At 42.7% G+C, this 14,713-nt stretch overlaps 1 protein-coding gene across 1 annotated transcript; it reads right to left on the bottom strand.

The window, feature by feature from the left end:
- Positions 1-928: 928 nt before the first annotated feature.
- LOC124670452 (cysteine-rich receptor-like protein kinase 6) lies at positions 929-8,860 on the bottom strand. The gene is made up of 7 exons (XM_047206950.1): positions 7,984-8,860; positions 2,639-2,764; positions 2,395-2,534; positions 2,096-2,306; positions 1,746-1,983; positions 1,484-1,634; positions 929-1,397 (listed from the first exon to the last, which is right to left on the bottom strand). The coding sequence occupies exons 1-7, from the start codon at positions 8,858-8,860 to the stop codon at positions 1,107-1,109; spliced, it is 2,034 nt and encodes a 677-aa protein (XP_047062906.1). The 3' UTR covers positions 929-1,106.
- Positions 8,861-14,713: the final 5,853 nt, after the last annotated feature.

The following is a 14,713-nucleotide window of genomic DNA, read 5'->3' on the forward strand; positions in this document are numbered from 1 at the left end:
GGAGGAAGTAGTTGAGGTAGCTCCGGCGTCTTGCCGGATCCAGAGCTCGGAGCGGCCGCCCTTCGGCCATAAAGGTCGGCGGCAGGACGGCATCAGACCGTCGACGAGTTGCCGCCGAGGATGCGCTCCCGAAGATCTCCTTGCATGCAGCTGCTGGACGATCCCGCTTCCCAGATCTGCGACAGAATCCAGGATCCGTCCTTCTGCCAACCCCATCCCCACGATGGGCAACATCAGAAGAAAAACCACCAGGATCTGGCCGATCTGGATCGCCACCGCGCTTATTGAAGACGACTTGGTCAGCTCCGCCTCCAGAAACCGATCTCCACCATGGAGATCCGCCGGAGATCGCCGCCAGCCACCACCCAGTGCCGCGCCGAGGCACTAGGAGCAACAGCCACCACGGCATAACGCCATACTCCACTAATGAACAAACTCTTACTCTACTACTAATATATACAGGCGACCGGCCTCCTCTCCCATATCCCCTTCGGCCGGCGAAGCCGCCGGAGAGGAGAGGGAGAGGAGCCGGGGGGGGGGAGAAGACTCTCAAGGGATAAGGTTGAGGGAGAGCGAGGAAGGGGGGAAATGAGCAGCTTTGTGTTCATGCGATAGCTAGGATCACTGGTGCTCGAAGCGTGTGTTCTTGTGTGTATGGTTTCTTCTTACTTTTGTCCCCGTTCTTGTCTGAGAGATGGCGGATATGTGTGTAGCCCTTGCTTGGTGGCAAAAATGTAAGGTTGTTAGTTGTGATGGGTTGTATACATTTTCAGTCTTTTGTATAATTTTCTTTTTTCTGAAATTTTGCAAGACTTGTGAAGCCCATTTCGTAAAAAAAAAAACCTCGCCAAACCCCAAATTCACACTTATATTTGAAAGCATAATTGGTTTTAGTGTATCAGCCTAGTTTAATCCACATTTTCTCCACTTTTTCCAAATTTAATGTATTTTTTCAATAACCAAATACTCTACCCTACCTAGTGCTAGTGGGTTGTGGATTGGAGTTTTCACGGTGATTTAAGGGGATTGGGTGAAGTGTTTTCACCCATCTCTGTCGAGGTTATTCCAATTCCTCATGAAATATTTAGTATCAAACAAGACCTTTGTTAAATGGAATCTCGAGGGCCATCCAAAATGTTTGACGTGGACGCGATGCCCGAGTTGGCACCAACATTGCTCCTTCCATAGAACGTCGGCTTGGATGGAGCTCTGAGTGAGACGATTTCACTTCCGAGCATCATGACCACCGACGACATCACCGGCCGGTCCGCCGGATTACCCTGAACGCATAGAAGCCCTATGTGGATGCATTTCAACACTTCGCTTTCCGAGAAGCTGGTTCTCATGGACAGGTCCATCATACCCAACACTGTCCCGGCCGTCCAATGCCCCCACATCTGCCATTTACAGTAGCCATGAGGTAAACTGGGTCGCAACAACATCTGATACATATATTCATGATCACGATCTGCAAGGCACTTACCATAGTTAAAAGATTTTCCGATTGCTGGGAATTGTAGATGTCGTTGTTCTTCCTCCCGGTCAGGATCTCGAGAACCATGACCCCGAAGCTGAACGCGTCTGATTTCATTGAGTAGTTTCCTCGCGTCGCGTACTCCGGCGCCATGTACCCACTAGAAACATCATATGAAAATCAATTTAGTTTAAATTTCTAAGTACTGAATGGCTAGGTAATTACTGTTACGTGAACGAGAATATATATATATAGTTTCTAAGGTACTGACTATGTTCCGACGACACGGTTCGTGACGGCCTGCGTCTGGTCTCGTCCGAAGAGCCTGGCGAGGCCGAAGTCTGAGATCTTGGGGTTCATGTCATTGTCAAGCAAGATGTTGCTGGCTTTGAGATCACGATGCACTACTTTGAGTTGGGAATCTTCATGGAGGTACTGCATGCCTCGGGCGATTCCGTTTATGATCTTGTACCTATGTACCCAGTCAAGCTGCTCACGTCTCTCGGTGTCTACGCAACGCCCATAAATTCAGAACGTAGGATCAGTACCAAATGCTGAGCAGAAAATGGAGATAGTAACTGAAATAGTAATAAATATGTAAATGAGATTCTGAGTTGGCACCGAATATGATCTTGTCAAGGCTCCGGCCTGGGACAAACTCGTAGACGAGCAGCCGTTCCTGCTGCTCCAGGCAGACGCCAACAAGCGTAACGAGGTTTTTGTGCTTCAGCTTAGCAAGCAAGGCGAGCTCATTTTTCAGCTCCTCCACTCCTTGTGCTGAGCTCTTTGACAGTCTCTTCACTGCTATTTCTTCGCCGTTGGGCAGAGTACCCTGTGCACAATGGAACCAAAACTAAGCTGAGCTATAAAAAATCTAGTATTTTCTGATTTTCTCAGGTATATGTTCACTTGGTATGTACCTTGTACACCGAACCGAATGCGCCTTCTCCGAGCTTGTTGATTTCCGCAAAATCACCCGTTGCAGCACGCAATGTTGAAATGTCAATCAGCATGGAGTCTACACTGTCGATATCCGCAGCTTCAGTAGAATAATTTGGATCTGTTTAAACATCAATGCTATTTGTTACCACAAGTTGGATATGATTTTTGGCCCACCGTGAATTGTTATGCGCTACAAAATTAGATAAATTTTGCAGGACATACATGGCTGCTTTGCTTGTGCTAGCGCCCGCCTCCTCCTCCAGAGAAGCAAGCAAGCGAAAAGGTTAATTGCTGCTATAGTAGGAAGAACAACTATAAGAACCCAAGCAGGAACACTGTAGTTCCTCCCTGTGAATTAACCAATGTAACAGGACAGATGTTACAAATTAGAACTGAAATGACATTAGGTTAGTGTTGAGCTGGACTTGTAAGCAGAATTTTGCCCCTAATTAAGACGAGAAAAATATATGATGGAGAACTAATTCAAACGTACAATTTACCTCTATTTCCTCCAGAGAGAAGAAAATTTTACGAAATAGCAGAATGTTATTGAAGTATATTGAACACTTGAGATCAGCAAAAAAAAAAATTGCACCTAACTAATAAGACTAGAAAAGGGATAGGATGGAGAACTAATTCAGATATAGAAGTTAATGTTATTTTGTGATCCAAATTCATATACTAAAGGGAGGCTAACTTCTGACGAGCGGAGCGAGGCCCGTCGCGGTACGGATCGTTGCCACCGCCTATTTATATTCCCTGTAAGCCGCCGTTAGGGTAATCATCGCATCATTGTACACCCACAGCGTTTGTAAACACCACCGAAATAGTGAAGTTTTGCTGGCTGGCGCCCGTGGTTTTTCCCTTGTGTGTTGCAAGGGTTTTCCACGTTAAAATCTCGTGTCCCCTGCAGTGTCTTACTTTTCGTTCTTCGTTTATTGTGCATCTCAATTATAACAAGTGGTATCAGAGCCCGTGTTCTTTGGATCTAGGGTTTACGAGATGTCGTCACTGAAGTTCGATCTACCGCAGCTGGACTACACCACGAGATTTGCTTTGTGGCAAGTGAAGATGAGGGCGATTCTCGCCCAATCTTCAGATCTGGATGAAGCGATCGATGCTTTCGGCGAGAAAGCGAAGGATACCTGGACCGATGCGGAGAAGCGGAAAGACCGTAAGGCTTTATCGTTGATTCAACTCCATCTCGTCCAATAATATTCTGCAGGAAGTGCTGCAGGAGAAAACCACCGCCGAGTTATGGGTCAAACTAGAGGAGATCTGTTTGTCCAAGGATCTCACGGGCAGATTGCACGTGAAGATGAAGCTGTTCTCGCATAAGTTGCAAGAGGGAGGTTCGGTAATGAATCACCTATCTTCCTGGAAAGAGATTGTTTCTGATTTGCAGTCTATAGAAGTTAAGTATGACGATGAGGATTTAGGTCTTCTTCTTTTATGCTCGCTGCCTAATTCTTTCAGTAATTTTCGTGACACCATATTATTGAGCCGCGACAAACTAACTCTCGCGGAAGTTTATGATGCTCTCCAACAAAAGGAGAAAATGAAATCTATGGTGCAGGCTGAAAGTTCGTCCTCCAAGGCGGAGGCGTTAGAGGTCCGTGGCAGGACCGAGCAGCGAGATAACTACTACCACAACAACAGAGATAAGAGCAAGGGCGATAGAGGTCGCTCAAAGTCCAAAGGACGTGACAAGTTCTGCAGGTATTGTAAGAAATCTAGCCACAATATTGATGATTGTTGGAAGCTGCAGAACAAGGAGAAAAGGAACGGAACTTACCAACCGAAAAATAATGATGGTAATGGTAAGGCTGCCGTTGTCACCGGTAAGGGTGAGGCTGCTGTTGTTGCTTGGTAGTGATAGTTCTGATGGAGATTGCTTAGCTGTTTTGGCTGCATGTGTTTCACGTGATGATGAATGGATTCTTGATACCGCATGTTCCTTTCATATTTGCTGTAACAAAGATTGGTTCAGTTCTTATGAGTCTGTGCAGAGTGGAGATTTTGTGCGTGTGGGGAATGACAACCAGTGCAGCATTGTTGGCATTGGTTCTGTTCGGATCAAGACCCATGATGGGATGACACGCACGTTGACGGAGTGAAACACATACCCTCCATGGCGAGGAATTTGATCTCTTTGAGTACCCTTGATTGTGACGGGTACAAGTACAAAGGTGGGAACAAACTTTTGAAGGTATCATCGGGTTCTCTCATTATTATGATTGGTGATATGAATTCTGCGAAATTATATGTCCTTAGAGGTAGCACTTTGCCTGGTATTGCTGCTGCTCGTTAGTTCCGATGAAACTAGTAAGACTAACCTTTGGCACAAGCGTCTTGGACATATGAGTGAGCTTGGCATGGCAGAATTGGCAAAGAGAGAGCTAATTGATGGCTGCGATTTAGGTAATCTTGAGTTCGTGGAGCACTCGCATCTTTGGTAAGCATAAAAGAGTAAAATTTAATGCTTCCGTTCATACCACCAAAGGCATTTTAGATTATGTACACGCTGATGTTTGGGGTTCGTCCCGTAGAACTTCTAATGGTGGTGCTAATTACATGCTTACAATTATTGATGATTACTCAAGAAAAGTGTGGCCATATTTCCTGAAACATAAATCTGATGTTTTTAATGCTTTTAAGAAGTGGAAAGTTATGGTAGAAACCCAAACTGAAAAGAAGGTTAAGATACTCCGTACCGACAATGGTATGGAATTTTGTTCAAATGAATTTGATGAGTTTTGCAGCAATGATGGGATGGTAAGACATCATACCATTCCGTACACCCCTCAACAGAATGGCGTGGCTGAACGCATGAACAGGACCATTATTTCGAGGGCTCGCTGCATGTTGTCTAATGCAAAGATGCATAGAGGTTTTTGGGCTGAAGCAGCCTCCACCGCATGTTATCTCATCAACAGGTCACCTTCGTTCCACTTGATAAGAAAACTCCAATTGAGGTATGGTCTGGTTCGCCTCGCTGATTATTCAGATTTGAGAGTTTTCGGTTGCACTGCTTACGCTCATGTTGATAATGGAAAGTTGGAGCCAAGGGCTGTTAAGTGCATCTTCCTTGGTTATAGATTATGGAATCCTGAAACTAAGAAAATTGTGTTGAGCAGGAATGTCGTTTTTAATGAGGCGGTTATGTTTAATGATAGTCCGTCTACCGATATTTCGATGCTATTGATTCTCCCGATGTTTCTGATGATGAGCAGCACAGAATTGGCGTGCAGGTGGAGCACGCAAAGGAGAATGAAAATGTGTTTCCTGAAACCAACAATGATGATAATGATGTTCCACCTTCACCACCTTTTGTTCAGCGACAAGGACGGTCTATTGCTGCTGACCGCCCTAAGAGAAATATTACACCTCCTACCCGATTAATTCAAGAATGTGATATTGTTGTTTATGCTTTGAGTTGTGCTGAACAGGTGGAGCATGATATTGAACCAGCTACATATACTGAAGCCATTGCTTCGGTTGATAAAGATAAGTGGGTAGGTGCGATGCAAGAAGAGATGCAATCGCTTGAGAAGAATGGCACATGGGATGTTGTGCACTTGCCTAAACAAAAGAAGGCTGTCCGCTGCAAGTGGATATTCAAAAGAAAGGAAGGTTTGTCTCCTAATGAGCCTCCACGGTTTAAGGCAAGGTTAGTAGCAAAAGGTTTCAGTCAAATTCCAGGTGTTGATTATAATGATGTATTCTCCCCGGTTGTGAAGCATAGTTCTATTCGTGCTTTCTTTGGTATTGTTGCTATGCATGATCTTGAGCTTGAGCAGCTAGATGTAAAGACTGCTTTTCTGCATGGTGAGTTGGAGGAGGATATATATATGGACCAACCTGAAGGTTATGTTGTGACTGGTAAGGAGGATCTTGTTTGCAAATTAAAGAGGTCCCTTTATGGTCTGAAACAGTCGCCACGACAGATGGTATAAAAGGTTTGATTCATTTATGCTTACACATGGTTTTGAGAGATCTCGGTATGATAGTTGTGTGTATATCAAGTTTGTTAATGGATCACCTATTTATTTGCTGCTATATGTTGATGATATGTTGATTGCTGCCAAGAGCATGAAAGAGATCACTACTTTAAAGAATCAATTAAGTAGGGAGTTTGAGATGAAGGATCTTGGTCCTGCTAAGAAAATACTAGGCATGGAAATCAAAAGGGACAGAAAGTCTAGTTTGTTGTTTCTTAGTCAGGAAAAGTACATTGAGAAAGTTCTTCATCGTTTTAATATGCATGATGCAAAGTCAGTTACTACTCCTATTGCTTCTCATTTCAAGTTGTCAGCTTTGCAATGTCCTAGCTCTAAAGATGATATTGAGTACATGTCTCGAGTTCCCTATTCTAGTGCTGTTGGTTCCTTGATGTATGCCATGGTTTGTTCACGTCCTGATCTATCATATGCTATGAGTTTGGTCAGTCGATACATGGCTAATCCTGGTAAAGAACATTGGAAAGCTGTTCAGTGGATTTTCAGGTACCTTCGCGGCACATCAAAAGCTTGCTTGAGGTTTGGCAGGATTGGTGAGGGGCTCGCCGGATATGTGGATTCAGATTATGCTGGCGATTTGGATCAGAGAAGGTCCCTCACAGGTTATGTGTTTACTTGTTGGTGGATGTGCTCGTTAGCTGGAAGGCTACTTTGCGGGATGCTTGTTGCACAATCTACTACCGAGGCTGAGTACATGGCTATTGCTCGAGGCAGGTAAAGAGGCTGTTTGGCTGAAAGGGTTATATGCTGAGCTTTGTGGAGATAATTCTTGCATTAAGTTGTTCGAGTGACAGTCAAAGTGCTATTTATCTTACTAAAGATCAGATGTTCCATGATAGGACAAAGCACATTGATATTAAGTACCACGCAATCAGAGATGTGGTTGCAAAAGGTAAAGTGAAGGTATGCAAGATTAGTACTCATGATAATCCTGCTGATATGATGACTAAGCTCTGTCCCTGTGTCCAAGTTTGAGCTTTGCTCAAGCTTGGTTGGTATAACTTGTTTAGCCCAAGTGGCTATTGGCGCCAGCAAGTGTTTTCTTTGTTGATTCAGGTGATTGTTGAAGTTCATGCTACAAGGAATTTGTCTCAAGGTGGAGTTTGTTATTTTGTGATCCAAATTCATATACTAAAGGGAGGCTAACTTCTGACGTACGGATCGTTGCCACCGCCTATTTATATTCCCTGTAAGCCGCCGTTAGGGTAATCATCGCATCATTGTACACCCACGGCGTTTGTAAACACCACCGAAATAGTGAAGTTTTGCTGGCTGGCGCCCGTGGTTTTTCCCTTGTGTGTTGCAAGGGTTTTCCACGTTAAAATCTCGTGTCCCCTGCAGTGTCTTACTTTTCGTTCTTCGTTTATTGTGCATCTCAATTATAACAGTTAACTTTTATGAAATGGTAGTCTCTTGTGTAGTTGTGTATCACAATTCACAATTCCTTGCTATATTTCGCAAGGACTGAGTGGGAACAAAGCTTTTGTGCCGCTAAAGTATCTTTGATTTCAGCTTCCAAAATGTGTACTCTAGAAAGATTGAAGGTACCTTTTCCGGCGGCCGTCACAGGCGTCAAAACATTGGGCACCCCAGCCGGCGCTGAGGCCGGTTCTCCGGAACTGGCCGGCGCTGAGGCCGGTGCTCGAGAACTGGCGGACGTTCCGGCCAGCCGCACCATGACCGGGCCATCAAAGAAGGGCACCGTGTCGTACCGGTAGCTGCACCTCATCCCAACAACCCTGGCTCCGATAGAGTCCGTGAACAGATCCGCCAAGTAGTCCATGTTCTGGACGAGGCAGTCCCGGCAGCGCGCCGGCGTGAGGTCCGGCGTGCACTGCGCCCAGGCGTACACCTTGGGGAACTCCCGGTCGAAGCCGGCCTCCCCGGACGCGTACAACCGCGTGGAGTTGTACACGGCGTAGCTCACGGTGGCGTTCACGAGCGCCGCCACAAGGCGCTGGAACCGGGCCGGCTCGACCGTGGCGTTGAATATGTTGCGGACCGGACGGCTCTGGCTGTATGTGCTGCCGTCGGTGGGGTGGGAATGGATGTTGGAGTAGTGGAGCACGCAGGAGTCGTAGAAGACGGTGGCCTCCTTGCTGAAGGGGCACGCGTTCGGCAGGTCCTGGAAGGCCTGGTCGAGGCAGGCGAAGCAGTAGGAGGCGTTGGCGTCGCCGCGGCAGAGCGCGAGAGCCCATACTTGGTCCGGAGCGGCGCCGACCTTGGCGGTGGCGAAGAGGTCCGGGGACTGGGAGGCGTTCTTGGAGAGGGTGGCACCGATGCGGTTGATGTTCGCCAGGTAATGGCTCTTGGCCGTGTAGGTGCTCGGGCCGCAAATTACCCACGGGTACGCTTCCGCCGCGGGGGAAGCTAGCAACGCGACGGCAACGATGGCCAAGGTCAGGAGGAGCTCGTGAGCCGCCATTCTAGCACCGAAGGCCTTGAATGCAGCCGCATTGAGCACGCATGCGTATATAGAGTCAACTCAATTCTTAAAGTCTTGAGTGCTGGCCAGTATACATTGCATATAGATATAGAAAATGGTGACCACTTTTCCACGCAGGACAGACGGTGAAAAGTGACAAAAAATAGACTAGCCTTTTTATCTGAACATTTACAACAAAATAATCCTGTTTTTGAAAATATTTGAGGTTTTGACTCTTTCGCACACGCCTGCTCCACGAAGATAGAGTGACACCGTAAAACCAGAAGGGCGCAGAGTGTATCTCTCCACGATTGGGGGAGCAATATATCATTATAAACTATCCAAGTTCATATACTCCCTCCGTCCCAGTTCGCAAGGCAAATTTCCAAAAAATATTTGTCCCAAAATCTCTCACCTCCTAGGCACATTTTGCATTTAATGTGGGAGTAAACTAATTTATTTTTGCATGCAAATACTCCTCTTTTCATCTCTCACCACGCACTAGTACTCCATGCATGTGAAACCACCGCGTACTAGTACTCCATGCATGTGAAAGGCAAAGTTTTTGCATGTTTTAACGTGCAAATTTAGAGCCAATGAGAATTCACCTAGTTCATAGAAGATTATCATTAATTAACAAAAACATGCTTAAAGGCAATGTTTTCTTACATGTTTCTTAATTAACAAAAACCTGATTAGAACCTTTTTGATTACCTTATTATGGAAACATGTAAGAAAACATTGCCTTTAAGCATGTTTTTGTTAATTAATGATAATCTTCTACGAACTAGTAATGTTTTTATTGTGTTTATATGCAGGGATATTTCATAGACCTCTTGTAGTCCATACGTTTGATTCAAGTGTGGATGCCATGAATATAGAGTCAACTCAATTCTTAAAGTCTTGAGTGTTGGGCACTGGGTAATATACATTGCATATAGAAATTGGTGACCACTTTTCCACGCAGGGTCAAAACTAACAAAAATAGACTAGCCTTTTTTATCTGAACATTTACCACAAAATAAACCCGTTTTGAAAATATGTCAGGTTTTAACTCTTTCACACGCGCATGTCCCACGAAGATAAAGTGACACCGACACACCGTAGTACCAAAAGGGCTCAAAGTGTATCTCTCCACCATTCGGGAGGAGCAATATATCATCCTAAACTATCTAAGTTCTTATACCTACCTTTCGATGCACCTGATAAAACATTTACTATTACCTTGTTGTGGGAACGTCTAATGGAAACCAAGGCACACCTTTTAGATGACATTTGATATTCTCATGGTCCAAAGACTTGTGCATACGAGAACAACATAATGATTACAGTGGTGGTGGTGGTGACGACGACGATGAATGGCGAAACTATCTCGTAGTAAAGCATATCAGTCAATCAGTTCAGTACCCTTGTTCTTCTAACAATATACACCCATTGTTGTTGGCATCCTTGTTACTTTAACTATGCACATTATCAGGTTGCATCTTGGCACACTCATTGTTGTTGGCATCCTTGTTACTTTAACTCTTTTTGCATCTAACATCTTGTAGGTTGCATCTTGGCATGCAAGTTTTTATTTGCAAATGTTGCAGTTTTTGCAAAGATCTTTAAAATAAAAACTCTTTGTTTCTTATGTGAGTAAGTTGAGATGACGGATATAATGGGGAGTATATAAATTCATGTTTATGATTCATCAATCCCAAATATTTTCTTTAGCAATTTATCTCTCATGTGCAATATTGTTGAAATTGCATCTTGAATCCATATTTTGATACTTGTTGCCTTTCTTAATTCATCTCAACTAGATTTAGTTCCCTTATTGCTAGTTGTGATATTTTTGAGATTTTGATTGGATGAAGTTCATTAATATACCATGAGAGAAAATGGAGCCCTTGGCTATATATGCTTTCAAGTAAGAATCCGTTTGGCATATCTTATGATTTCATCTTGGATATCATGTGTTCTTTATTTTATCTTACCTTTTGCATGTGCATGTTTCTTTTTGGATTTTTCACCATGCTATCGACCTAGAAACTTATATACACGAGAGTATTAATCTCTTGTCTTGATATCCTCGTTATTTTCCGACCACCCTTCTTGTCCATTTGGTTTTTGGTGTGTTGGTAAGAATTTGTTTTATGAGTGCTTTATTTACTTTGATTGAATCTTCTTGCACTTATATCTCTTGAATGTTTTTGGACTCAAGTTTGTATCTTCTTTTTCTAAATGATGCAGAGGGAGTAAGAATTCTCTAATGAACATTGGGGAGCTTCCTTATTTCGTTTAGAGCATTATTTCTCTCTTATCATGACATCTTGTTTCCTTTAATTGGTTCTTTGGATTCTTTGATTGCTTGCTTCTTTCTTTAAAGTTTGTTATCCTTGTTATTTATTTGCAATAGTTGATCCTCAATATGTTTTGAGTTCTTCCACCTATTCATACTTGGATAAATTGATGACGTTGGGACTCCAAGTGCAGAGTGTTGTGTCAGCAGAGTATTTTCCCCACAAGGGTGACTCGAGGGTTTAAATCGAACTCTCGGGGAACTGAGCAAACAGTATTCTCTTCTCTCTTATTCTAGCAATCCTGCAAAGTAAAATAGAAGCCTTCTTTCCCCAACTCCACGGTGTAGTTGTCAAGCACAAGGTTTCGTGTAAGTAAATAAAACACAAGTAAAAATAAAGCGAGTATAACTAGATAAAATATAGTAACTGAGTAAAAACTGTAAATGGGTTGATTGTTTTTGGTGTTTTGGATGCAAATAAGAAAATTAAATATTTTTTGTATTTTCAGATTAAAATAGTGGAGCAAATAGAAAACAAGATAAAAGCAATATAAATGTGTTTCTTATAATAATAAAGTGGACCGGGTTCATGGGTTCACTTGACTATTCTCTCTTTTAAGTTGTATTGGACAAATAGTAATTTATCAATGAGATACGAGGATGCAAAATAATAACATGAGTAATATAAGCATTCATATGGGCATCATGTCCTAACATAGAGATGATGCAACACACCTCTCTTATACTCCACAAGAAAGGGAAAACTCCATGCAATCTTGTATTAAGAATTAACAAAGTATAGCGATAAGTACTTTGACATGATGTTTGAATATCAAATATGCTACCTTGACCAAACAAGATTATCACTTTTGTCACGTGAAGAACATAGCACATGCATTCACTTTATCCCTAGTGAGGTAGCAAAAGAAAAGGGCAAAGCCATAATAGATCATGAATTTGTTGTCACTATTCAATCACTAAAACCATGTTACTCCATCTAATACACACATCACCCCACACACGCTCTTGCATAGATGTTGGATCAGAACAAATACTTAAGAACGGGGTACATAAAATGCATCTATCAATACATCTTACATATAATTCTATCATATCTCATAGCACAATATCATAGAATAAGTATCCACCACATAGGTATTACTAATATGAGCATAATCATGTGAGGTAGCTCATATGACACTAAGAACTATGAAGAACATGAAAGAAATAGATCAAGTTACTGCCACAAACCCGTAGTCTAGAGGTGGTCTACTCTCCCTTGAACATGGTGATGATGATGAAAACGTTGGAGAAGGTTGAGATCCCTCTGGCGGTGATCCTAGCGGAGTTCCCCCCTCCAATCTTCTCTGCTGCATGCCTCTCTTTTCGTGTTTCTGTCTTATGCGGCGCTCTCCTCTCGAGAACTCTTTGGGGCCATATATATAGTGATTTTTAGGTCAAAATACGTCGGTGGCCGAAATAATCAGGTCAATTGGACGATCAACGGCTAAAAGAGTATGGGGGGTGGCGCGCCCTAGATGTTTGGGCGCGCCACCTGTGCTCTTTTGGGCCTCGGGCCCATCCAGGCCTCTTCCAAAGCTCCAGGGTGATTCTCCCGATGAAAAAGTGACGCTACAAAAATCTCAGGTCAATTTGACTCCGTATAGGTCTCTGAAAGTGAAAAATACACAAATCAAAGAATTCTTCTTCTGCAGAGTTATAAACCAAATAAATAGGATCATTGGTAAATCCCCATAAATCAATGTAAAACATGGTAATAACATCATATGTGTTGCAAATATGTGGGAATTCAATATGATAAAGGACAAAGTTCATGTATGCATTTTGCATGCATCATAAGTGCATATAACTTCACTCATTTTATGAGAAATGCCACACATTGGGGAGGAACTCATCCTATGTTTGTCTCCAAATTTCTTCATCCATTTTGGTATTTGTTGTCAATGGGGGAGAAATTTAGAGGGTTTAAGGGAAGTGGCTTATTCTTAAGATTGGTTTGTTCTTAAGTGTTTGCCTTTCATGCATCTCATATTTATTATGTTTTCCATGGTTGAATATATAGTGTAAATTTTCCAAAGGTTAAGCTTGACAATATATGCAATGAAATTCAAGTCCATTAAGAAGTGAGCCTAGCTCACTTGGGTAGGGAAGTGGATGTACAACCCAGCCACCCAAGTTCAAGTCCCCAGGGACCTGAATTTGGGTTCTTATTATTTAAAAAACAAAGTCACTGTAGGGGCTTCCCCTACCGTATTCCTTTCAAAAAAAAACTCAAGTCCATTACACGAGCATATATTGTGGGAGAGTTTACCCTATATATGTTGGTTATACTCACATCTCTTGCATTAGTTATAGTATGTGTGAGTAGAATCAGTTTTGATTTATAATAGTAGGTTTGTGCTACTTGATCTTATCAAATACAACCTCTTGTATTCATTATATAAACCCTCTTATTGAGATAGTCATCAATTACCAAAATGGGGGAGATTATAAGGGTACTTTGCCCCTATGTTTATTTTGGGTAATTGATAACAATTCCTATGGACTAATGTTTTCGTTGAGTTGAGTTTTTGTTTGAATGAATACTCCACAGGTTTTGCTTGAAGACCATATGTTGGATTCAAGATAGTTGATGTCAAGAGAGAAGTTTTGGCTAGAAGTCGATGTCACAATCCTCCAAGTCTCATGAGTTGAGCCATTGGTGACCAAGACTTAGGGCATGCAAATAATTGAGGTGTTCTGGCTTCAATGAAGCATGAGCGTTCTCATGAATATCAAGCGGGGTGCAGTTAATTGTCTCGCACTCTTATGGTGTCGGGTCACGATGGGAAAAGTTAGAGGAAGAAAGCTACAATGGAACTCGAAGACGGAGTTCCAAAGCAAGCGACAAATGAACTAGAAGACGGAGCTTGGAAGATAGCAATAATTTAGTCTCCCCCTTTCGTTTTTTCTTGAGTATAGGACCCCGCACTATTAAGAGGGGAGCAAAGCTTTTATTTGGTACTTGGCTCAAATCATTTCCTCTCTACTTCCATCAAAGTTTTCCATCTTTTTCCATAGACTTTTCCGCATTCATCGTGGCATTTCTCTGTGTGGGGTTCTTGAGCTTGTTGGTAGCTTTTCAACAAGACCAAGTTCATCGAAAACTGATTCCATATGCAAATTCTATTGCATTTTCGAGTTTGGAGTTTTTATCGGTTTGTCTTTTTAGTTTGGTCAAATATTTCTTATTTATTTTCTTATTACATGGTTGGACTATGATGTTTCAATGCATAAAGTTGTAGACCTCGTTGCTGTGATTTCAACGAGCCCTAGATTATCAAAAACGGACTCCGGATGTAAAAGTTATGGCTTTTTCCGTGTCGAGTGTTCCTGCTGTTTTGCATGGTCGGTCGGTATGACCGGGCATACACGCCCCGAACAACAGTTTTATCCAATCATACTGGGTATGGAGCCGGTATGACCGGCCATACACGTTCCTGCACGATTTTGGCATAAAAATGGCTAGTTTTGCTATATATGAAAGAGACTAATTCCGTGGATCTTTA

This window comes from Lolium rigidum, chromosome 7 (assembly GCF_022539505.1).
Source record: "Lolium rigidum isolate FL_2022 chromosome 7, APGP_CSIRO_Lrig_0.1, whole genome shotgun sequence".
NCBI classification, from domain to species: domain Eukaryota; kingdom Viridiplantae; phylum Streptophyta; class Magnoliopsida; order Poales; family Poaceae; genus Lolium; species Lolium rigidum.